General features: G+C 37.3%; 1 protein-coding gene across 1 annotated transcript in view; it reads left to right on the plus strand.

Annotated features, from left to right (window-relative positions):
- Positions 1-26541, plus strand: part of SCAMP1 (secretory carrier membrane protein 1) — an 86936-nt gene that overhangs the window by 23412 nt on the left and 36983 nt on the right. Inside the window, exons 2-4 of the mRNA XM_049766199.1 lie at positions 305-382; positions 23614-23712; positions 25902-26010. Of these exons, the coding sequence (XP_049622156.1) occupies positions 305-382; positions 23614-23712; positions 25902-26010 (286 nt within the window). The remainder of the gene's footprint in view (positions 1-304; positions 383-23613; positions 23713-25901; positions 26011-26541) is intronic.

Below are 26541 nucleotides of genomic sequence, written 5' to 3' on the forward strand. Positions count from 1 at the left end.
TAATGAGACTCTTATACAATCAGTTCCACAGACCTATTAGGAGAGATTATCTGCTTTCATTCTTTATATAGTATCAAGTAACTCATTTGCATCTCACCTACTTTTCATTTGTTTTTCTTTGAGGTGTTAGATGTGAGTTTAAATTTCAACCTTGTTGGAATGGGAGTGAATAAATTTAATGACCTCTTTTATTTCCCTGTTTTGCTGAGTCACTAAAAGTATAGATTAGGCAAATACTTGGTAAATACCAAATTGTGTTTTACAAAGGATGAGTAATCTTTTTCCCCTTCAAATTTCATTCCAGGATCCATCAGTTACACAGGTGACACGGAATGTTCCACCAGGACTTGATGAATATAATCCATTCTCGGATTCTAGAACAGTAAGGCTATTTATTCTTAAATGGACTAATTTTGAATGTTGAAATTTAATAATTGTAATTAAGTTATTTATTTTTAGTTAAACATATGTACATTTGAGCTAATATTAGAAATAATTGAAAATTACCGTGAGAGTTCTAATGATATGCTGCAAATTTTCTACCAAGTCCCAATTTACAAAGTCTATTGCTGGGGCCCAAGCAATAGCATTGTAGTAGGACGTTTGCCTTGTACACTGTTGACCTGGGACAGACCCAGGTTCAATCCCCGGCATTCTGTATGGTCCCGGAGTCTACTGGGAGCGATTTCTGTGTGCAGAGCCAGGAGTAACTCCTTAGTGCCGCTGGATGTGGCCCCCAAAACAAAAACAAACAAAAACAAAATAGCAAATTGCTAATAATTTATATGACATTAAATCTTAATAAAATAGGAAAGTGTTCTTTGGTATAGATAATATGTTTGTGGTAACTTCAGATGATTATAATGATAGACCTAAACAGGAACTGTACATGGAATATTTCTATACATTTTTTGGATTAGGTTGCCAGCCTAATCTGTTCTGGTAGGCAAGAACCTCTGCATTTTACCTGATGCATGTAGTAAAGTATTTTTCTCCCTAAAATTTAGTTTTGATTTATAAAAGATTGATGTGGGGGCAAAAATCATAGAGAACCAGGGTCCTCTGATTCATATCAGAAGTACCACCTATGATGTCTCACAGTCAGAGCCATTAAATTTTTTTGTTTTAACCTTTTGATGTCTTGTTTTGAACTGTTTTTGTTCCTTTTCCCAGTTTCCCTGGCAAATGATATTTTTTTCTTGAGGTTAGCTTTTGACTTAGATGTTGCACTCAGGAGACTCTTCATTTTATTTGTATTTTTATTGAGATTCTGTGGTTTACAGTGCTGTTAAATGACGGTTTCTCATAGTTCCATCACCACACCTATCACCAATATACTTTCTCTCCCAAGTGCCCTTCTCCCCAATTCAGTTTTGTGGTTCAGTTCTCCCATTATGTTGCTCTGTTGCTATGTTGTATCTAGGAGACTCTTCATTTTAAATGTTGGTTCTTAAAATGTTAATTATTTTCTTAAAGATAATGAAGTTCTTGAATTTATGTATCTATGTGGTCCTTAATTTGATCACACTTCTTGAAGTTTGTAATACTCTAGAAAGTATTCTAAAAGATTAATATAGATTCACTTGGCATTTTTTCCAAGATACGTGAATGTTTCAGAATTTTTATTGAGTAAAAGCCTTAAAATAAGAGTAAGGGGCCATGTAAATATAGTACAGGGGTTAAGGTGCTTGTCTTGCATGGACTGACCCTAATTTGATACCTAGCACTACATATGTTCCCTTGAACACCATTAGGAGTGATGTCTGTGCAGATCCATGAGTAGGCTAAAGCATAGTGGGGTATACAACTTTTTTACTACTCCCCCAAATAAGATTAAACTTATGCATTTCATTAGATTTTTAAAAAAACCTACCTTTTGAACAGCTTTTGCTTATGTGTAGCAATTTCAACTTAAGTTGGATGAGTAATTACTAACTGAACAAGAAAATTCATATTGAATCATATGAAATGATTAAGTTGACCAGTTTTGACATCTCAATACAGTAGTTTAATATGGGTAAACTGTATAGTAAATTAGTGCATTGAATATAAGATAATTCAATTTGTATTAGAAGGAAAAAAAGAAGAGCTGGTATATTTTATTCTCTATGTAGTTTTTTTAAAGGGATGAGAACAAGACTAAAGAATACATATGCTATTGGAAGACTTTACAAGCAAGAAAAACATTGGTTTTTCAACAGCAGCAGATTTTGATTTCTTTTTTTTGGTGGGGGGAAACTGGGTCATACCTGGCTTCTAGTTCAACTTGGAGATAACTAGTGTTTGGGGGACCATATGTGGTGCTGTCCTTTATAGAGCAAGTGCCTCATCTGCTGTACTTTTTCCCTGGCCCCATTTTTTATTACTCTTATCAATATTAAGAGATAAGCCTTTAGCTATATGCTTTACTGATTTTAATTAATCTTTAGCGGGGGTGCACACCTGGTAGTGCTCAGAGGTTACTTCTGGTTCTGAACTCAGGAATCAATCCTGGTGGCCTCACATGGGGAAACTGGGAATTGTACCCGGGTGAGCGCATGCAAGACAGATGCATTACCTGCTATACTCTTTCCAGCCCCTATTTTAATTGATTCCTAAAACAGCATTCAGGGTGGATAATTTTAATTTTCATTTTTTCTGATAAAGAATATGAGATATAGGTCACCCACCTATTAACATAATGAGCCTACTAATGCATCTGTTTTTTTGGTGAGTTCCCCCCGCCCCCCATTTTGCTAATTTTATCCTTAGAGAGAATAAAATGCCTGAGAAATAGTAGATCCAGTCTTAACATCAAAAAGGTTCCTCACCTCATTGAATTAAAAGTTAAACGACAAGTTACGTACAGGAAAATAAAATAGGGGCCTGAGTGATAGCACAGTGGTAGGGCATTTACCTTGCACGCGGCTGACCCAGAACGGACCAGGGTTCAATCCCCCTGGTGTCCCATAGGCCCCCCAAGCCAGGAGTGATTTCTGGGCACATAGCCAGGAGTAACCCCTGAGCGTCAGTGGGTGTGGCCCCAAAACCAAAAAAAAAGGTGAATGAATTATGTTTATAAATATTGATGTTTTGTAGTCAAGGAAATATTTTCCAAAACAGACTAGTCTTGAATAGGTGGGTAAGGCAGTAATGAAAGCCAATTTGCAGTCAAACATTTAATTTAAAGAGCTGTGATAAAATATTAGAATCAGGAAAATTATTGTAACAAGAGCACTTAAACATCTTCAGTTACCCAAAGGCAATACATCTAACCTCTTGAGCATCATTAACAAAATTTTTTCTGATGTGTAACCAGAGTTAGTCGGTGAGTTTATAATCCTAATAGTTTCACTTTTGAAAATGGATAAAACTTGTAGTTTTAAAAGCTAGTGATTATTTATAGAACTTTTATCTGTCTTTAATACTGAAAGTTTTGTTTTGTTTTGTTTTTGTTTTGATTTGAGGCTATATCCTGCTGTGCTCAGACAACCTACTCTCTGTACTATTGCCATGGCCACTAAAAAAGTATTTTCTATGTCTTAATGCTTGTCATTTTCTCTTGCCATCTATTAAAATAAACCATTTTATTTTTTCCTTCTATTTTTTATTGACTTATCTTTTTATGAACTCTTTAACTTTCCCTTCCAAAAATGTCACTGTTTTTAGTGTCATGATAACTATTGCATTTATTCTAGTAGTCCTATTTGGAGTACCTAAGTCTACTTTGGTTCATTTTCAGGCTTACAGTATACTAACAGCAATCAATCCCTTCATCAATGTGTACTTCCTTCTTTATACATAGAAGTGCCCCCACTTTCTTCATCCCTGCCTGTCTATTATAGGCAGTTTTTTTTTTAAGGTTATTTAATTGACAGAACAAACTTAGTACTTGATTTATAGTACTATTACTGATAGTGTTTCATGTCTGGCACATACTGGCTCAACACCCTCCCCTAGTATGACCACTTCCTACTGCCATTGTCTCAAGTTCCCTTCCCCATCCTATTCTTCCTATCCCCTTCCCTGTGGTTTTTATCCTACCAAAGGCTAGTTCTTTTTCTGTTGATTTTGTGCAATTCTTATTTCTGTATTGGATTTTGGTTATATGCTGCTTATGAAAGATATCATTATGTATCTGACCTCCTCCTGATTTATTTCACTTAGTGTGTGATATTAGATCTATCCACCTAGCAGCAAATTGCTGGATTTCACTTTTTCTTAAAGCTGAGTAGTATTCTGTTGTGTACATATACCATAGTATTTTTATCAAGTTATCTGTTCTTGGACACTTGGGTTGGTTCCAAATTCAACTCAACAGTTGCCACATCCTATCACTTATTGCTCCAATAGATATTATCTGTCCATACTTTTCTTTCCTGCTAAACTGTCCTCATTCATGTGCTCCTGAAATAATGTATTGATTAATACTTAGGCCTTTAATTTCTTTTCTTCAAACCTATTTATTGGGGGGTTTTCTGTGGTTAGAATTATTTTTCTAAGCGAAGATCATATTAGGTTTACTTTCATTAGAAAAGTATACATTGACTGTGTATGGTCTAATTAATAGCAAAGCATGGGGGTGGTTCTGTGACTTGACCTTACTATTTAAAAAATTACTTTATAGCGTTTGGAATTTATAGCACAAAGCATAGGGAGTTTTGAACATCATTATTATTTTTTTTTAATTCTCTAATGCGCCATATATGTCAGCTGAAGTCATTTATTCATTAAACCCCAGCCCCATTGAGACTCTTCTGTGAGCCTTTATTGATCATTGAATGGAATCAAGGGAAACTGTGTGGTCATAATGCCTGACTTTCACTAAGTTTTATAATCTTCAGCTGAGCAACATCCGCCTCTTATACTGGGTATTTCTGTTTCTCTGTAACAAATTATCATGTGTTCAACAGCTGAAAACAATAAACTCTCATGTTTCTGTGGGACAGAAGTCCGGATCATTTGTGAAGAGTTTCATTGGATAGTGATGAAGGTATTGATGGGCAATATGAGTATTAAACCACCTGCTTTTATGCTCATTTATGTTATTATCAGAATCCTTGTATTTGTATGGCTAAGGGCTCTTTTTTTCTGGCTCTCAGTTCACTTTAGTTCATTGATGCTAGTCACTATGCTCAGAATCTGCATAATAGTAATTGCCATATGGGCTTCTAAGTCTGCTAAGGTGGCACCTTATATAATGTAACAAATCTAGTGAATGACAGCCTAATTTTATAATGCTCTGTTGGTTAGAACAAAATAGGTCCTGTCCACACCAAAGAAAAGGGGGGAAAATTATTGAAGCTCACCTTAGGATCTAGACACCATTTAAAAAAATAATTTTTGCTTTAACGAACCATGATTTAAAAAATTATTGTGATAGTTGAGTTTTAGGCATATACTATTTTAACATTTATTCCACCACTAGTCAACTTCCCTCTGCCTCAGTATTCTATCCCTCACTATTCCATCCATACCACCTCTCCCTTGCCACCTTGCCAGGCACATTATAGAGTTCAGTGGATTTCCCTAATGATAAGTGATGTTGAGCATTTTTTTAATGTGCCTACTGGCCATTTCTCTATATTTCTCTGAGAAGAGTCTGTTCATTTTCTCTCCATGTTTTTTGAAATGGTCTTTGATTTTTTTGTTGTTGATCTTTGTGAGTACTTTATATATCTTGGATATCAATCCTATATCTGATGTACTGAATGTGAATATTCTTTCCTATTTATTAGCTGTCTTTTGATTTTAGCCTATGATGACACCTTGAGGTCCAGTGTAGGAGCTTTTAATTTTTCCTCAATGTACTTCATAATATCTAGTCAGATCACAAGGTTTTTGATTCATTTTGAATTGACTTTTCATAGTACTGGAACAAAGAGTATCAGACCAGTGGGTTAGAACAGAATATCCAGAGATATACCCCCAAATATACAGTCAACTAATATTTGACAAAGGATCCAAGAACCTGAAATGGAACAAAGATAGTCTCTTCAACAAATGGTGTTGAAATAACTGGATAACCATCTGTAAGAAACTAAAATGCATTTTGAATTGACTTTTGTGTAAAGTGTGAGATAACGATTCGGCTTTAATTTCTTACATGTAGTTATCCTGTTTTCCCAGCACCATTTGAAGAGGCTATCTTTACTCCATTTCATGTTTCAACTTTTTCAAAAGTTATAGACAAGTGTGTGTGTGTGTGTGTGTGTGTGTGTGTGTGTGTGTGTGTGTGTGTGTGTGTATAGAGAGAGAGAGAGAAACACACATATGGAGTTTTGTTCTTGGACCTTTGTTTCTGATCTATTTAGATCAGGGAGCTTATGTTCATTCCAGTACCATACAGTTTTGATTGTAATAGCTTTATCATACAGTTTCCAATTAGGTAATGAGATACCTATCAATTTCTTATCAAAGTATGACTTTGGCTGTCCAGGATCTTTTATAATTTTGTTTTTGTTTTTGGGCCACACCTGGTGTTGCTCAGGGGTTACTCCCAGCTTAGAAATTGCTCCTGGCTTGGGGGACCATATGGGATGTGGGGGATTGAATCACGGTCCGTCCTAGGCTAGCATGGGCAAAGCAGATGCCTTACAGCTTGCACCACCGCTCAGGCCCCTATTTTCTGATTTTATACAAGCTTTATTAATAATTTTTCCAGGTCCTTGAAGAATGCCATCTGAATTTTGATTGGAAATTAAATTGGTTATGTACTAGCTCAGATAGGATAGTCACATTAACAATATTGATTCTTCTAATTGACGAGCATGGGATATTTTTCCATTTCCTATGATCATCTATTTCTTTTCTTTTTTTCTTTTTTTTTTCTTTTTTTTTTTTTTTTTGGTTTTTGGTTTTTGGGCCACACCCGGCAGTGCTCAAGGGTTACTCCTGGCTGTCTGCTCAGAAATAGCTCCTGGCAGGCACGGGGGACCATATGGGACACCGGGATTCGAACCAACCACCTTTGGTCCTGGATCGGCTGCTTGCAAGGCAAACGCCGCTGTGCTATCTCTCCAGGCCCAATCATCTATTTCTTAACTAATTTTAAGTTACCATGGTATAGATCAGCGATGGCTAACCTTTTTGAGCCCAAACTGCTGCATAAAAACAAAGAATTTCCTCAAAAGTGCCAGCACATCAACTAAACCTTAATAACAAAATTTTAATATCTAAAAACTATGCGGCACATGCCGCATATCTTAATTGCGACCTTCCCATGTGCCAGCTACAAGGCCTTTGCGTGCCACCACTGGCATGCGTGCCACCACTGGCATGCGTGCCACCACTGGCATGCGTGCCATAGGTTCGCCATGGCGGATATAGATTGTCCATAATTTTTGTTAATTTGGTAACTGATACTTGCTGGAGTTTGGGTGAACAGATGTGAAGCAGGGTGCAGCGAGGATTAAGAAAACAAGACTGGGGGACCTACATAAATAACTTAACGACACAACTAACAAAATTAGAAAGAGAAAATGAACCAAAAATAAGCAGAAGGAAAATACACACAAAGCTTAGAACAGAAATTAATTAATAAGTATTCCAAAAAACTGTCCAAAAGATAATGAAAACAAAAGTTGGTTCTTTGAAAAAATAAACAAGGGGCCGGGCGGTGGCGCTCGAGGTAAGGTGCCTGCCTTACCTGCGCTAGCCTAGGAGACGGACCGCGGTTCGATCCCCCGGCGTCCCATATGGTCCCCCAAGCCAGGAGCGACTTCTGAGCGCATAGCCAGGAGTAACCCCTGAGCGTCACCGGGTGTGGCCCAAAAACCAAAAAAAAAAAAAAAAAAAAAAAGAAAAAATAAACAAGATTGATAAATTGATTAATTAGCAAAACTCAGAAAGGGAGAGAGAGAAACATAATAAATTGGGTAAGAAATGAAAAGAGAGACCAATATAGATCCTACAGAGATTCAAAGGATAATCAGAGACTAATTTGAGAAACTATGTCACAAAACAAGAGAACCTGGAAGAAATGGATAAATTCTTGGCCGTCCATGGTTCAACCAGGATGATGTAGTATATTTAAACAGATCCATCACTATTGAGAAAATTAAAATGGTAATCAAAAGTCTTCTGAAAAAAAATTAAAGGCATTACTATTATAAGGCCCAGATACAATAGAGTTAAGGGCTGGGAGGGCCGGAAGGACCGGTTTACAATTTGAAGCTCATCACAAAGATTGGTGAATTCTGTTAGGAAATAACTACACTAACAACTAGCATGACAATGTTAAAGAATGAGAAGTAGAATGCCTGTCGCAATACAGGTGGGGAGAGCTAGGAGGGGGCCATTGGTGGTGGGAATGTTTCACTTATGAAGGGGGCGTATTCTGTTTATGACTGAACTACAAACATGCTTGTAATCATGGTGCTTAAACATTTATAGGAAAAAAAAATAACAATCCCTTTCACATTAGTGCCACACAAACTCAATTACTTTGGAGTCAATTAAAGATGTGAAGGACCAATAGAAAGAAAACTGCTTCAAGAGGACACAAGAAAATGGAGACACATACCCTATTTATGGATCGGGAGAATTAACATCATTAAAATGGCAATATTCCTCAAAGCATCATACAAATTTAATTCAGTCCTTCTAAGGATACCCATAGCCTTCTTTAATAAAGTGAACGAACACTGAAATTCATTAGGAAGAATAAATACCCACAAATTGCAAAAGCAACCCTTAGGAAAAAAAGATGGGAGGCATCACATTTTCTAACTTTAAATTGTACTATAAAGCAATAGTCATTAAAACAGCATGGTATTGGAGTAAAGACAGACCTCCATATCAATGGAATAGACCGGAGTATTCAGAGTGTGTTCCCCAGGCATATAATTGATCTTTGATAAAGGGGCAAGAAACACAAAATGGAGCAAGGAAAGCCTCTTCAACAAGTGCTGTTGGGACAACTAGACAACCACATGCAAAATAAGTGAACTTGGGCATCCATCTAATACCATACACAACAGTCAAATTCAAATGTAGAAGAGCTTTTGATATCAGAACTGGAACCATAATGCATATAGAAGAACATGTAGGTAAAACGCTCCATGACATTAAGACTAAGGGCATCGTTAAGGAGGAAACACCACTGTACAAACAAGTGGAAGCAGAAATAAACAAATGGGACTACATTAAATTGAGACTCTTCTGCAGCTCAAAGGAAACTGTGACTAGGATACCAAGGCACCATCGAATGGGAAAAGCTATTCACCCAATATTCATCAGGTAAGGGGCTAATATCTATGGTATATAAGGTATTGACAACAAGGAAAAAAATCTAACCCTATCAAATAATGGGGAGAAGAATTGAACAGATACAATATAAATTGCCAGAAGGCACATGAAAAGTGCTCCACATCACTAATTATTAGGAAGATGAAATTCAAAACAACAATGAGATACCTTCTCACATCACAGAGACTGGCACACATCACAAAGAACAAGAAAAATTAGTGCTGGTGGGGAAATGGGAAGAAAGGAATTCTCATTCATCGCTGGTGGGAATGCTGTTCTTGTTCAGCTTTTATGGAAAACAATGTGGAGATTGCTCAGAAAACTGGCAATTGAGCTCCCATACGATCCAGTTATATACATTCCTAGGGGTATACCCTAGGAACACAGAAATAAAATACAAAAATGCCTTCTGCACACCTATATTCATTGTAGTGTTATTTACAATAGTCAGAATCTGAAAACAATCCAGATGCCCGACAACAGATGAGTGTCTAAAGAAACTGTAGTGTATACACAAAATGGTATACTATGTAGCTGTCAGAAGAAATGAAGTCATGAAATTTTCCTCTACATGGATGAACATGGAAACTATTTTGCTGAGTGAAGTAAGTCAGAGGGAGAGAGATAGTAGATACTGTGTCTTAAATCCCACTCATTTGTGGTACTTAAAAATAAAAGACATTATTATAATAATACCCAAAGACAATAGAGATGAGGGCTGGAAGGACTGGCCCACAATAGGAAGCTTACAACATAGAGTGGTGAGTGTATTTAAGAGGAATAACTAACACCTATCATGACAATTGTAGTGAGTGAGAGAAATAGAATTCTGTCTCGAATACAGGCAGGGGATGGGGGAGGAAGAATAGGGGGCATTGGTGGTGGCAAGGTTGCACTGGTGAAGGGGGTGGTTTTTTTCATGGCTAAAACCCACTACAAACATATTTGTAATCATGGTGCTTAAAGAAAGATATTATTAAAAGAAAGAAAGAAGACAAGACAGACGCAAGAGAAAAAGCATGGGGCCAGCTATAGAACTCAAATATTCTTCATGTGCAGTATTTATTTATTGTTCAGGACCATCAAAAGCAGAGGAAGGGCATATTCCTATTTAATGCTCATCAAATCAAGTGGTTCTTTACATCTCAAAGAAGGACGTGTGAAGGGAAGAGAAAGCTAATGCAGCCTCTGTGGATTCTTTTCCTCTGGGAGAGATGGTAGTCAAAAGATTGAATACAGAACCCCAAATAGTAAAGCTTCTTTGTTGATGCCCGTGATCAGGCTAATTCATATTGAGTACTTAAATCTTTTCTCTTTTGCCACTCTTCTTGGGCTATCAACCCCTAAACTTAGTTATTTCTTGGATGTCTTCATAGTCAACAAATACTTGTCTTTTTTTTGTTTGTTTGTTTGTTTGATTTTGGGCCATTCCTGATAGTTCTTAGGGAATATTTATGACTTTATACTCAGTAATCACTCCTGGTCGTGCTCAGAGGACAATATAGAATGTTGGAGATTAAACCCAGGACTACTGCATGCAAAGCAAATGTCCAAAGCTCTGTACTATCACTCTGACCCTGATACTTGATGTTTAAGGATGCTATTTTAAGTGGAATATATTGATTGCTTTCTCCCCTTATTCATTCTTTGTATATAAGACTATGGTAGTTTTTTATTTATTGACTGTAGCTGGCCACTGTGCTATTTTGATTTATTGTTTCTAGGAGCTCTTTTGTCCTCTTTTTAGAGTCTCCTATATTATTATCATGTCATCTACAAATAGAGATAATTTGACTTCTTGCCTGATTGCTGTAGCCAGGACTTCTGATACTATATTTAATACAAGTTGAGACCAGGGACATCCTGTCTTGTATCTGCGCTCAGAGGGAATGTTTTTAGGTTTTTTCCAGCAAGAATGATACTGGCTGTGGGCTTTTTAATATAGCCATTACTATTTTGTGGAAGATTTCTTCGTCTCATTTGTTGAATTTTTTTTTTTTTTGCCATGAGTGGACAATAATTGTCAAACGCTTTCTCTGCATTGATTGCATGATATATGATTTATATATGATTTTTACTAATGTGTTAATGTTAATTGATTTTCATTTGTTGAATCATTCTTGCTTCTCTGTGATGAATCTTACTTGATGTGGATATATAATTTTTTGATATGTTGTCGGATTGTTTAACCGAAATTTTGTTAAGAATTTTTGCACCAAGCTCATGACATGAAGCTCATCACATAGTGTGATGAGTGCAGTTGGAGAGATGACTATACTGAAAACTATCATACCAATGTGAATGAATGAGGGAAGTAAAAAGCCTGTCTCGAGTACAGGTGTGGGGGGGGTGGGGAGGAGGGAGATCTGGGAAATTGGTGGTGGGAATGTTGCACTGGTGAAGGGGGGTGTTCTTTATATGACTGTAATTATACAACTATAATCATATTTGTAATCACGGTGTTTAAATAAAGATAATTATAAAAAAAAGAATTTTTGCACCAATATTCATTAAGGACATTGCTCTGAAAATTTTTTTCTGGAAGTGTCTCTGGCTGCTTTTGGTATTAGTGTAATGACAGCCTCATAGAAAGTGTTAGGAAAGATTTTTGCATTTTTGATATTTTGGAAGAGTTTAAAGAGCAAAGTAGTAAATCTCTGGAGGTTTGATAGAATTCACTATCAATATCACTATCTGTAAGTTTGATAGAATTCCAGGTGGACCTCCCAAGTTTGTTTTTTCTTTTTTTCCCCGAACAGAACCACATAACTTGAATCATCTTGTTCTGCCTCATGAATTGAGGAGGGACAATGGAGGGTACCAGGTCCAAACAGTCGTATGAACATTGAGTGGAAATAAAAGTAATCAGACTTAAACACCAAACCCAAAGTCAACTGACAACAGAGTCGATACCCAATCTACAATATGCTATACACAGAGGGGAGCAGTTACACTAGCAGTCCAGGTGGCAAATAAGGAATATGGGATACATGCTGGGAACGGGTGGAGAGAGGACAACACTGGAGGTGAGAGTGGCCCTGATTCATTGTCACTATGTACCTTAAATATTACTGTGAAATATTTGTGATTCACTTTGGTCACAATAAAAATCATTAAAAAAAATAATTCCAGGTGGATTAGGACTTTTGTAGTTGGGAAGAGTCTGAGTTACTTGTTTTAATTTCCTGACTTATGGTTGGCATTTATTCTTCCTCCTTGTTCAGCTTTGGGAGATTTTTGTGACTAAGAAATTGTACGTTTCTTCTAGGTCAGGGGTCTCAAACTCCATTTACCTGGAGGCCACAGGAGGCAAAGTCGGGGTGATCCTTGAGTGCAAAGTCAGTAGTAAGCCTTGAACATTGGGGAGTGTGACCCAAACAACTAAAACAAAACAAAACAAAAAAAAAGATTCCACTAGGGCAGGGCCACAAAATGTTGTATGGAGGGCCGCAAATGGCCCGAGGGCTGCGAGTTTGAAACCCCTGTTCTAGGTTCTCCAGCTTAAGAACTTATAATTGTTCCTAGTAACCTCATTATATTTCGAATTACTGAAGGGTTAGTTGTCATTTCTCCCTGATCCAATTTATTTGAAGGTTTTCTCTTTTTATCCTCTTGAATATAACTAAAGATTTGTTTTATTTATTACTTTGAAGAATCAACTCCTGGTTTCATTGATTCTTTGAATTGTTCTCATGTTTTTCTGTATTGTTGATTTATGCCCTACTTTTTACTATTACCTGCCTTCTTTTTTTTTTGTTTTTTTTTGTTTTTGTTTTTGTTTTTTTTGGGGTCACACCTGGCAGGGCTCAGGGGTTACTTCTGGCTCTGTGCTCAAAAATTGCTCCTGGCAGGCATGGGGGACCGTATGGGATGCCGTTATTTGAACAACTTTCTGTCCTGGATCAGCTCTGTGCAAGGCAAACACCCTACCGCTGTGCTATCTTGCTATCTCTCCAGCCCCTACTATTTCCCTCCTATTAATTTTTGGGTTCTTTTGCTGTTCTTTCTTCAGATTTTTGATATGTATGTTTAAATGGTTGATTTGGGCTTTCTTTTTCTTTCTTGATTGAGACCTGCTTTGCTATGAAATTTCCCCCTTAAAGCAGTTCTTTCTGTAGCCCATAGAGCCTGATGACTTGTATCTTCAGTCTCATTTGTTTCAAGGAATCTTTTAATTTTTTCCTTGATTTCATCCACTTTCACCCAGTTGTTGTTTAGCAGTGTTTTGTTCATCTTCCAAGAGTTGGGAATTTTCCCTATCTTCTTTCTGTGGTTAATTTTCAGATACTTTGTATGATTTTCATATTTATAATTTTATATATGTTTGAGTTATTCCTATTATGTGATCTCTCCTGGAAATGTGGTCCATGTACACTAGATAAGAATGATTTTTTTTTTTTTTTGTTTTGGGGAAATGAACCTTGAATATGTCCCAACAATCCCAGTTCTTTTAGTTCCTTATTTAGGGCTTTTGGCTCTACTGATTGATACTTCATCTGATTTTTTTTCTAATGGCAAAAGTGAGGTGTTAACGATTCCCAGTTCTATTGTATATCAGGGTATTTCTTTAGATTTGTAAGCAGTTTTATTAACTTCGTTGAGCCCTCATTTGGTGCATAAATGTTGACTGTTTCTTGATCTATTATTCCCTTTACTAATAGTGACAATCACTGTCTTCAGTTACATTTTTTATTGAATGCTATTTGGTTTGATATAAGAATGGCCATACCAGTTTTATTTTCTTGTTTGTTTTTGGTCTTCCATGAAAAACTTTCAGAGTTTTTTAACCTTTAACTTTTAATTTGTATTTATCCTGTGAATTTATCTGTGCTTCTGTTTGGGTTCAGAGTGCACACCACACAATCGTAATAAAGCAAAACAAAACTTTTTTTTTTTTTTGATTTTTGGGTCTCACCCGGCAACGCTCAGGGTTACTCCTGGCTCTGTGCTCAGAAATCGCTCCTGGCAGGTTCAGGGGACCATTTGGGATGACGGGATTCAAACCATCGTCCTTCTGCCTGCAAGGCAAATGCTCTATCTTCATGATATCTCTCCAGCCCCTTCACATGTTAAGTTCTATTACTGTGGCTTGCTGTTTATTTAACAATTTCAATTCTATTTGTGTGAAATATCTATCAGTTCGTCTTTGAGTCTGTCAAATTCTTCTTCCAATGATTACTTTATTTCCAGGGCTATTGCAGGGAGCAATACCAATAGCAATAGCAATTTGATTGATTTGAATTCCTCATCATTGGAACTTGAGGTATTATTTGAACTTGATAATTCGCTAACACTTCTGCCCCTGTCTGCCAGCATATGGGAATTTTGTTCTTTCTCCATTGTTCTTTTTTTTTTTTTTTTTTGGTTTTTGGGCCACACCCGATGACGCTCAGGGGTTACTCCTGGCTATGCGCTCAGAAGTCGCTCCTGGCTTGGGGGACCATATGGGACGCCGGGGGATCGAACCGCGGTCCGTCCTAGGCTAGCGCAGGCAAGGCAGGCACCTTACCTCCAGCGCCACCGCCCGGCCCCTCTCTCCATTGTTCTTAAACGATAAGTGAGTGCTACAATTTGAGCATTAGTTTCCATTTATCTGAGATTTGATTTGTTTCATTTTCAGCAAGTGGTTACTCCTTATTATGTGTTAGTTTAGTGATTTCTGTGCCCTTAAGATGCTATTTCAGTGGCCATGCAAAGGAATAATAGCAGGGTTATGAGTAAAGACATTAGATCCAATAATCCTTAGTGTTGGTGAGTGAAAGGGCAGAATTATTGTGGGAATATATTGTCTGCATGTTTTAAGGTTCTTGAGCTGGGAGTTGGGGCCATTCAGGGTCCATGGGACCAAAAAGAGGTCATGGCTAGGTGCAATGGGCCTGGAAGATGTTCTGAGACTTGATGCACCTAGATGACTAAAGAGGCCAGCATCACTAGGGATGTGTCCTAGGTTCTAGAGCCAGGAACTGAGGGTTTCCTCAGTATACATGATCCAGGATAAAGGATTCTGCATGCTATTTACGGGTCTTTTTAGGGGATCTAAGAACCAAAATCTAGGCCTATGATAATATGATTGAACAACATGCTGTGCTGGTGATCATATTAAGCCCCAAAACTTGTTACTGAAAACTTAAACAAAAACAAAACAGGGACTGGAATGTTAGCACAGTGGTAGGGCATTTGCTTTGCACACAGCTGACCCAGAATGGACCTCTGTTCGATCCCCAGCATCCCATTTGGTCCTCCAAGGCAGGAGTGATTTCTAAGCACATAGCCAGGAGTAACCCCTGAGTGTCACTAGGTGTGGCCCAAAAACAAAATAACACAAAAAACAAAACCCAAAAATCACCATTTTGGGAATAAAATGAGATGTTGAGATTAGTGTTGGGAAAAAAAATATCAAGGTAGTGTTGCTCTTTGTGCCTATTTAAAAAGGTTAAAAATGCCTTCAGAATATAAGTTCCTTTGTAACTTATTATTTTTTTTTTATTGGAACTGATTTCATTATGTCCTTCATTTAGGTTGGTTCTCTCCACAAGAAACCCCAGGTTCCTCAGGAAATATGCTCTTGTACCTCTAACTTCCTGGATTTTACAGTATTTTGCTCTTATCTCTTGCATTTTCTTTCTTGAATTCTTGAAGGTTTTCTCCTGAGAGTTTTATCTTTTATGGTGTGGAATTAGGTCTTTAGATGAGGACACTTCTTTCTTTATAACTTTCTCAAAACTACTGCTTATCTCTGGTTCTTCAGATAGTTAAAAACAGAGTTTATAACTTCTTTTTCCCCCTCTATTTTACATACCCCCCCCACTTACTGTCTAAAAACTTTCATTGATAATTCTTATTAAGACCACCACTCATGGGGCAGAAGCGGTGGCACTAGAGGTAAGAGGTCTGCCTTGCAAGCACTATCCTAGGATGGACCATGGTTCAATCCCCTGGCATCCCATATGGTCCCCCCCCAGTCAGGATCGATTTCTGAGCACATAGCCAGGAGTAACCACTGAGCATCTAGGGGTGTGCCCCAAAAACAAAAACAAAAGACCACTACTCATGCTGTTATCTATGATTTTTGAGTTGCATCCCTTTGTATCTCTTTAAAAATTTTGTTATTGGTTCACAGTGACTTTCTAAGACTAATCCTATTTTGTATTCTTTGTTGGTGACCTTTCCAATGATCTTGTCATTGCTTTGACTTATACTTGCTTTTTGTTGTTGTTATTATTATTGTTGTCATACCCAGCATCGCTCAGGGATTACTCCTGGCTCTGCACTCAGAAATCGCCCCTGGCAGGCACAGGGAGGGGGGCCGCGAGGCATTTGGGATTCCGGGATTCGAACCACCATCCTTCCACATGCAAGGCAAATGCCATACCTCCATACGATCTCTCCGGCCCCGATACTTGCTTTTTTGTGCTAATCTTATATTACTCTCTTGATCAGAGGACTCAGTACTTAACTGATAATTGTAATCTGGATTTTACTACATTTACTTTTTTTAGTCATTTTTCTAGTGTATTGCTCTAAAATAATCTCTTTTATCCACTTAACTGCCCATTCTGCTCTTTCATATTCAAAATGTTGTCTTCCCTAATTCTCAGCTTTATAATTCCCTAAGAAAATGGAAGCAATTAATAGAGAACATCTGTAGACTCTCAATACCACATAGATCTGCCTTTCCAACTTTTATACTCATACTATGCCTTTTGGTGTTAATCATTGATGAACTATCTATGCTTTTATTTAAGGCATTTTCTCCATTGTTCTATATCTAACCACTTATACTTTTAAAACTGCCAAATATGAGCAAGAAAGATAGGGGTTTTGCTCTATATGCCATTGACCCAGGTTTGAGACCCAGCATTTCAAATGATCCTTTTACCACTGCCAAGAAAACCTTTAATACACCCAGTGTAAATGTGATAAACAGTTGACACAAACAAGGAAGGAATTAGAAAGTTGACCTCTCATTATATACAGAGAAAAAATACTATTTAATTGCACAGCTTAATACTGTATCGTTGTTATTCTCTGAAGCAAACATCTCTTTGCTTACACAAGGACTAGTAACTATTGTAACCTATCATTTAACTTGTCAGTATCTGTCATAGCCTTCTATTTTTGATCAGATGCCTTTGGTCCTTTCTCTTTTACATATCTGGATATACTGTGTTAACAAGCAAAATATGTTCTGCCAAAGGAGTGTATTACAGATGCTGAACAATGATGTTTGAGACAACTGTTGGAATTAAGATTGGTTGCAGCCAAGAACATTTAGAGACCCATGGATGACTTCTAATTTCACTATTTACTGATATATTAATATATTTTCATAGTAAAAATCACTATCCATGCCATGCTAGTTAAAATGGCCATACTTATTCCCTGAGAAGTGACCGAAGATGATTCGTATATGGGTGGCACTTTGACTTCTGAAACCATCCTGCAAAGTCCTTCCTCTGCAAAATCCTACTTTGAAATAGCATGTATAGTCAGCTTCTTTTTACTTTACTTTTTTTATAACCTCATAACCTAGATATTAGACTAGAAGTGGCATCACTTTCTCTGGATTATGCCTGTACTCTTGATCTATGCATGTACTCTTGCTTTTAATAAAGTGTTTGCCTTATAAGTGGAGTTGCTTTATTGGAGTACTCACTCTGATTCTGAGAGCATTTTATGTAGTGAACTGTTTCACTTAGAAATAGTCCTATTTGGGCCCGGAGAGAGAGCACAGCAGCGTTTGCCTTGCAAGCAGCCGATCCAGAACCAAAGGTGGTTGGTTCAAATCCCGGTGTCCCATATGGTTCCCTGTGCCTGCCAGGAGCTATTTCTGAGCAGACAGCCAGGAGTAACCCCTGAGCAATGCCGGGTGTGGCCCAAAAACCAAAAAAAAAAAAAAAAAGTTCTATTTACTCCTTTTATTATTTTGTTTTTTGTTTTTGGGTTACGTCTGATGATGCTGAGAAGTTACTCCTGGTGGTGCTCAGGGAATCACTCCTGGTGATGCTTGGGAGACAATATGGGATGCTGGGCTTTGAATCCTGTCATCTGCATGCAAGGCAAGCACCTTACCTGCTGTGCTATCTCTGGCCTGTGCTTATTCTTTTAAGAATTTATGTACACTCTTTATGTTAGAAACAAGTAACTGGGAATGTTGGACTAGTTCCTCAGCCCCCATATGCATCAATAATACCTTATGGAACTGTTCCTCTTTTGCATAGGCACATTAAAATGGGAAACAATTACATATGCAAACAATCTAATAGAGATAGGAACACAAATTTTGTAATGCAGTGAGGCCTTATACCCTGATCATTGTCATAATGACTTGGCTCAGGCCTCAGAAGAATTGGGCATTGCCCATACACCCCTGAACCATGGATACCATCTACGGAAACAACCACGGTTGTCTATAACATCACCAGGAAGCAAACCTGCACTACCAGGGAAGACCCAACTGCTGCCCTGGCATCAACTTAATCCAAAGAGGGTTCTTTTAACACCTAGACCTCTTAGCAACAGCAAAAACCTGCTTTCAGGGCAGGGCTCTCTACATTGCCATCTAATAGTGAGATGAAACTAGAGGATGCTCCACATCATCCCAACTTGATGTAGGATATGCACAGAAACCAGGATCTCTAACTACAGAAACCTGACACCAACAATAGCAATTGTGTGAACAAATTTTACTGGGACCACAGAGAATGACTCAAGAATAGGACAACCTAGTATGCCTGGAGCCCAGAGCTGCTCTGATGCCAGAATACTTTAAGGGTAAGGTATTTAGGCCAAGGCTTTTCCTTTCCATTTCCCCCATATTTGGCTGGGCCTATGCAAACAGCAATTGCCACTCTCACACTGTTTTTACTATATTTCTTTAATTCTTATCGTTAACAACAACAACAACAACAAAGAAAGAGCTTACTAAAAAAAAAAAAAAGAATTTGGGCCCGGAGAGATAGCACAGTGGTGTTTGCCTTGCAAGCAGCCGATCCAGGGCCAAAGGTGGTTAGTTTGAATCCCGGTGTCCCATATGGTCCCCCGTGCCTGCCAGGAGCTATTTCTGAGCAGACAGCCAGGAGTAACCCCTGAGCACCGCCAGGTGTGGCCCAAAAAACAAAAAACAACAACAACAAAAACAAACAAAAAAAGAATTTATGTACTCATTTCTTGAGTGTATACTATTCTCTAGTAAACCATTTTATACCTTTTTTTCTCTACCTTATCCTTGAAATTTTTCCTATGTGAGTCAGATGGAACTGGTTCCTAGATCAGAGCCTAGTAGCTATGGACTGACTAGGCACTTTTGACCTGTACCTCCCCTTTGGTAGTTCCTTTCTATTTCTTCTTCCCCTCCAGTCCATGACAACTCTGATTACTTTCTATCTCTATAAATCTGCATATTCTGTACTTTTTACATAAATAAAATAGTTTACATATGATGTGGTCTTTGGTGAATAGTTTGACTTGACACAATGTTTTCAAGACCCTGTTGTATTCTGTTGTGTATTTACTTTTCCCATTTGATTATCAGTGATTGGCATTTAGGTTGTTTCCAATTTTGAAATGCAATGAATATTTGTATAATATATTCTGTTAGGATTTGTGTTTTATTTCTCTTGGGTATACAGTTAATAATAGCACAGCGGGTAGGGTACACCACCTTGCATATAGCCAACCTGGGTTTAATCCCCAGCATCCCATAAGGTCCCCTGAGTTGCTAGGAGTGATTCCTGAGTTCAGAGCCAGGAATAACTCCTGAGCACTGCCAGGTGTGGCCCAAAAACTAAAATAAAAGAAGTTGAATTGTAAGGTTATATCATGTATATGTAGGTATACCATTTAAGGAGTTACCAGACAGTTCTCCAAAGTAGAATTTTGTACTCTTTATTAGCAGATCTGCTGATTGACTGCAAGGCATCATACAATCTTTCTATCTCCCAGAGTTTTCACTTTCTAGTCAACACTTTAACTATCTGCTTAAATCATCCTAGTAGAATTAAAGTGGTGTTTTTGTTTGATTTGGTTTGGTTTGGTTTGGTTTTTGGGTCACACCTGGCAGTGCTCTGGGGTTACTTTCTACGCTCAGAAATTGCTCCTGGCAGGCTCAAGGGACCATATGGGATGCCAGGATTTGAATTACAGTCCTTCTGCATGTAAGGCAAATGCCCTACCTCCATGCTATCTCTCCAGCCCCCTCTGTGTGATTTTGATTTGCAATTTTCTGTTGGCTAATGATGCTGAATTCTTTGATATGTTAATTGACCACTTATATGCTATTCTAGGGAGCTGAGGTGTCACTACAAACCTGGGATCTTATGATATGAAGATTTTATTTTAGTGTAGTTTCTGCCTATGTTTATATGTGACTTCTGGCCCCAATTCTGCAATTTGTTAGGGGTATAATTAGGAATTTTCAGGGAAGATCTCCCCCCCCCCCTTTTTTTTTAGCGCCAAGTAAAGGCAAGTATTTTTACTATTTCTTGCCTTTTTTTGTTTTTTTGTTTTTGGGATTACATCAGTTTTTTGGGATTACTCCTGGTTCTCTCTCTCTCTCTCTCTCTCTCTCTCTCTCTCTCTCTCTCTCTCTCTCTCTCTCCCTCTCTCTCATCTTCCTCTCTCCCTCTCTCTCTTCCTCTCTCTCCTCTCCTCTTCTCTCTCTCTTTCTCTCTCTTTCTCTCTCTCTCTCTCTCTCTCTCTCTCTCTCTCTCTCTCTCTCTCTCTCTCATAGTGTGGAGCATTTTTTCCCCAGGTGTCTTTTAGCCATCTGTTTTCTTGGAGAAAATGTCTTCATTTTTTCTTCCCATTTTTTGGATGGGGTTAGATGTTTGTTCTTGCTAAGTTCTACCAGTGCATTGTATATTTTAGATATTAACCCCTTATTAAATGTGTATGAGAGAATAGTTTTCACCTATATGCTGGTCCTGGTTTCCTTGGAGGTACGCTTCTTAGTTTAATGTAGTCCTGGTTGTTTATTTTTGATTCTGCTTGGGTGTTTCATCCTTGAAGTTGCCTTTAGCTTCAATGCATTGAGTGTTCAGCCTATGTTTTCCTCTGTGTACCTTTTGGATTCATGTCTGATATCAAGGTTTTTAATCCATTTTGATTTGACCTTTGTGCATGGTGATAAAGAGAGATCTGAGTTTACTTTTTTGCATGGTCAATCGACCAATTTTCCCAACGCTATTTGTGAAGAGGCTTCCTTACTCGAGATATTTCTTGCCCCTTATCAAATATTACATGATCATATACTTGAAGGCCAGCCAGTCTAAGAATAATTAAGTCTATTCCATTGATCTGAGGGTCTTTCTTTATTCTAATACCATACTGTTTTAATGACTGCTTTATAGTACAGTTTAAAGTTGGGGAAAGTGACACCATCTTTTTTTCCCCAAGGATTGCTTTAGCTATTTGCAGAGGTTTATTGTGAATTTCATTATGTGTGAATTTTATTTTATTTTCATTTCATTTTATTGTGAATTTTATTATGAATTTCAGAAGTGTTTGATTTATTTCTTTGGAAAATGTCATGGATATCCTTATAGGGATTGCATTAAATCTATACAGTGCTTTTAGAATTACTACCATTTTAATGATGTTAATCTTACCATTCCATGAACGGGGATATGTTTTCATTTTTTATGCCCTCTTTTTCTTGAAGGAGTGTTTTAGTTTCATTTATCTCTTTAGTTACGTTGATTCCGAGATTTTCTGAGGCATAATTGTGAATGAGATTTTTTTTTATTAATTTTTTTATTTTTAATTATGAGAACAAGGATGCAAAGAAAGAGGACAAGGTAAAGTTACAGTGGAAGGACAATCCATAACATAATTCTCAGAAGTCCCCTTGCTGATATCTTAAATTTGAAATTTCATCCAAAGAACATTAAGATAAATAAAACAGAATCCATGTACAATTACTTTGTCCCTCAAGTCCCCAGATTGTAACAGAATGAGATTATTTTTTAATGTCTCTTCATTTTTCATATAGAAAAACCATGGATTTTTGTATATTAATTTTGTAGCCTGCCATTTTACTACACCAATCTATTGTTTCTTGAAGCTTTTTTGGTAGAGTTTTAGGATTTTTCTAAATAGTATAATGTCAAGTAAGAGCTTGACTTCATCCTTTTCTATCTGAATGCTCTTGATGCCTTTTTTTTTGTCTAGTTGCTATGGCGACTACTTCTAGTATTATATTGAATAGAAGTGGTGAGAGTGGGCAGCCTTGTTTTATGCCAAATCTGAGAAGAAAGGGTTTAGTTTTTCACTACAGAGTACAATGTTTGTCACTGGATTGTGGAAATAGCTGTGATTTTACTGAGAAACTCTCCTTTATTTCACATCATGTTGTTTATTGTTTTTTGTTTGTTTGTTTGGCACACCTGGTGATGCTCAGGGTTTACTTCTGGCTGTGCACTCAGAAATTGCTCCTGGGTTAGGGGTGACCATATGGAACACTGGGGGATCAAACTGCGGTCCATTTGAGGTCAGCCGTGTGCAAGGTAAAATGCCCCACCACTGCACCACTGCTCTGGCCCCATGTTGAGAATTTTTATCATGAATGGGCACTGGATCTTATCAGATGCTCTCTCTGCATCTGATGATCATCTTATTATTTTTCCTTTTATTAACCATATGGGATGCTGGGGATCGAACCCGAGTCTGTCCCTGGTCGGCTGTGTGCAAAGGCAAATGCTATCTCTTCAGCCATTTATGCTCTTAATTTTATGGAGTAATGTTTTATGGCCAACTATGTGGTTTCTCTTGGAGGATGTTCCATGTGCTTTGAAGAAGAATATGTATTTTGGCTTTTTGGGGATAAAAAGCCCTAAATATCTACTTAGTTCCTTTCTTCTATTTTTTTTTTTCCCAAAGTCAATATATCCTTGTTTAACCTACTTGTAGCCTGGTTGATCTATCAAAAGGTGACAAAGTGGGACCGGAGTGATAGCACAGTGGCGTTTGCATTCTACTTCTCTCACTCATTAACATTGTCATGGTGGTTGTTAGTGTTCTAACTGCACAAAGGACCGGCTCACGATATGAAGCTCACCTCTTTGTAGTTTTTGAAAATGTAATCCTTAAAAGGTTTTATCTATTAGATGCAGTATCCTGGAGTATGAGAGTGCTTGTGGTGTAGTATTAGAGGTTTCATGCAGATTGTGGAATCAAGATATAAGAAGTTGAAGGAAATGAAGGAAAGCTTAAGAAATCCTTTGTCACTTCTTGTCACACACTTGACTATTAAAAGAATGGAAGAGGGGATGAAAAGCAGTTTCTAGCATTTTATTTTGTTGATTTTATTGGTGATTTTATCTTTTATGAGATGTTAAAGTTGTATATTTGTGTTGATGTGATTTATTCTTTTTAAAATCTTCTTAGCCTCCACCTGGCAATGTGAAAATGCCTAATGTACCTAGTACTCAGCCAGCAATAATGAAACCAACGGAGGAACATCCAGCTTATACACAGATTGCAAAGGTTAGTGTATATTAGATGTGTGAATTTTATGGGAAATGACAATATTAGTAACATGATTTAAGAGTAAAATAATTCTTTAAATATTTTTTCACTTTTCTATTTTCCTTTAATGAAGATAAAATGTTTTTACCAAAAGGTTTCCTTTTTTTAAAATGAATTTTTAATTGAATTGCCATAAGATAGTTATAAAGATGTTCATGATTGATTTTCAGTCATACAAGGTCCAACATCCATCCCTTCACCAGTGCAAATTTTCTGCCACAATATACCCAGTTTCCCTCCCCTCCAACCTGCTCCACAACTTCTTTCCTTTTAGAGACTGTGGTTTTTAATATTAGTTTTGAAGGGATATCATGCATATCACTTTGGATGGTGCTCAGGGGACAAAAGTGCAGGGAATCCATGCATAGGTGGGTCACATGCAAGGGAATGCCCTACTCACTGTATTGTTGCTCAAGTTCCTAAGAGGAAAACAATCCTTTATACCAGGGGTCTCAAACTCAATTTACCTGGGGGCCGCAGGAGGCAAAGTCAGGGTGATGATCCTTGAGTGCAAAGTCAGTAGTAAGCCTTGAACATTGGGGGGTGTGACCCAAACAACTAAAAAAAAAAACAAAACAAAAAAAGATTCCTCTAGGGCAGGGCCACAAAATGTTGTACGGAGGGCCACAAACGGTCCGCAGGCCGCGAGTTTGAGACCCCTGCTTTATACCATTCATGTTTCTTACTTTAAAAAAATTCGGTGAGACCAGAAAGATGGTACAGAGGTCAAGGCATTTGTCTGCACGTGGCAGACCCTAGTTAGATTCCTAATACTTCTATATGGTCCCCAGAGCACCTTCAAGAGTGATTCCTGAGCACATCCAGGAGACAGCCTTGAGTACCCCTAGATTTGTTCCCTAAGCCAAAACACTAAAAATAAACAATACTCTTATTTACCATATTATTCATAATCTAGTCATTTTGAGCACTACATGTTCAAATACCAACCCTACCACCACTGTGACCTTCACCAGTGTCCTTTCAACCATTGTCCCCAGTTTTCTACCCACAGCTATAACCTGCCTCCTCCTAGGCACAACCAAATTTACTTCATTTTTTCCCAATAAAAAGGCAAGTGGAATTATTAAAATTAGATCAATAAGGATCAGTTTGAAATAATTGCTGTATCGCTCTATGGTGTCACTAATGTCATTGTCTAAGGGTGTTTGGGGCTGTGGTTGGTGCTAGTTGAGCCTTTGTATTACTGTTTATGCACACTGAGCATGAGTCAGATTAAGGATCACTCCTGGTGTGTTTAGACAACCATACGTTGCTGAAGACTGACTAGACTGCCTCTATGCAAAGCATTTGCTCTAGCCCATTGAACTTTATCAAATAATTTCTAACTCACTTATGAATTGGGTTATCTAATTTATAAACACTAAATCTACTTTTTCAGCTGGAAACATTAGTTATATTTCATTATTAACAGTGTTCAATTCATAATGCCATCTTGATCTGTACTTTATATTGTGAGGTGGTTTTTAGTTTTTGGCCTTTGGTTTTACTTTTTGTTGTACAATACCATTACAGTAATAGTAATAGTTAAGTACACATTATTGGGAGAGAGTTGTATGGCTAAGCAAGAGACTGGTAGGAATTATAAAGTAAGAAAAGAGTAGTGCCAATGATTAGAATGCCTGGTATTTTAAAAAGGCAAAAGAAGTTATATTACCTAGAATTGTTAAGAAAGTCTTATTGTTTTAGCTCATTATCTATACTACTTAAAATATCAAAATAAGATATTGGATTTCTTTTTTACATTTGGCGGGGTCTTGCCTACCATTTAGCCACTTAAGAGACAGTTTATTTGCCATTTTTTATTCACCTGTTTTCCATATATTTTATGTATATTCTGTTTTTTCATGTGTAGAGGCCCCTTTAATTTTATTATCTCAGTTGCCTTACTACTTTTACTAACAGATTTTTCTCTTGTCCATATATACTCAGCATTTACACTCAAAGCTTTTATGATCAAGATCAAAATAGACCTCATGTCTTCATAATAATTTTTGAAATTTTAGTCTTCAGTGATCTCATTTTTTAAATGAGTATTTGAATAAGATTTCTAGCTAGAATGGAAATAGGAGATAATGAACTAAGTGTCCCAATATTTTATGCTTCTGATATAACTATTTTTCGTTTAGGAACATGCCTTGGCCCAGGCTGAACTTCTGAAGCGCCAGGAAGAGCTAGAAAGAAAAGCAGCAGAATTAGATCGTCGAGAACGAGAAATGCAAAACCTCAGTCAACATGGTAGTGTTCTCAGACTTTTAAATTTAAAATAACTTGTAGGCATTTTAAATCATACCCACTCTAACTCTGTGACTCATTGATTTTGCAGATAAATTCCTGTTTTGTTTTCCTTTCTAGTAAGGAAATAAAACAGCAAATTGCTGCTTAATAATCATTAGGTCTTGAATCTTGGTTATTTTTGATATATTAGAACAGTATTAGACTCATCACAATATCACTGATGCAAATATTATTATTTTGGTTTATTCTAAAGTCTGAAAGTTTTGATTGTACATGCAGGTCTATTGTTGAAGCTCTAAAGATATGGACTCTGCCCTATATTTGACTGCTCTTGACTTTTAACCTCTGATTTATTCAGTTTCAAGTGACCTGTCTCTGTCCTTTTAGCATATCTGATAAGTATTGAAAAAGAAATGTGATGACTCTAAGGAAGCCTAGGTTATTTTCATGATATCAAAGTGAAGTGAAATGAAGAATCATTTGCTATGAAGTCTATTTAGTGTGTGATTACTAGAGTATTTTCAGAAAAAA

Source organism: Suncus etruscus, chromosome 2, assembly GCF_024139225.1.
Source record: "Suncus etruscus isolate mSunEtr1 chromosome 2, mSunEtr1.pri.cur, whole genome shotgun sequence".
Classification (NCBI taxonomy): Eukaryota; Metazoa; Chordata; class Mammalia; order Eulipotyphla; family Soricidae; genus Suncus; species Suncus etruscus.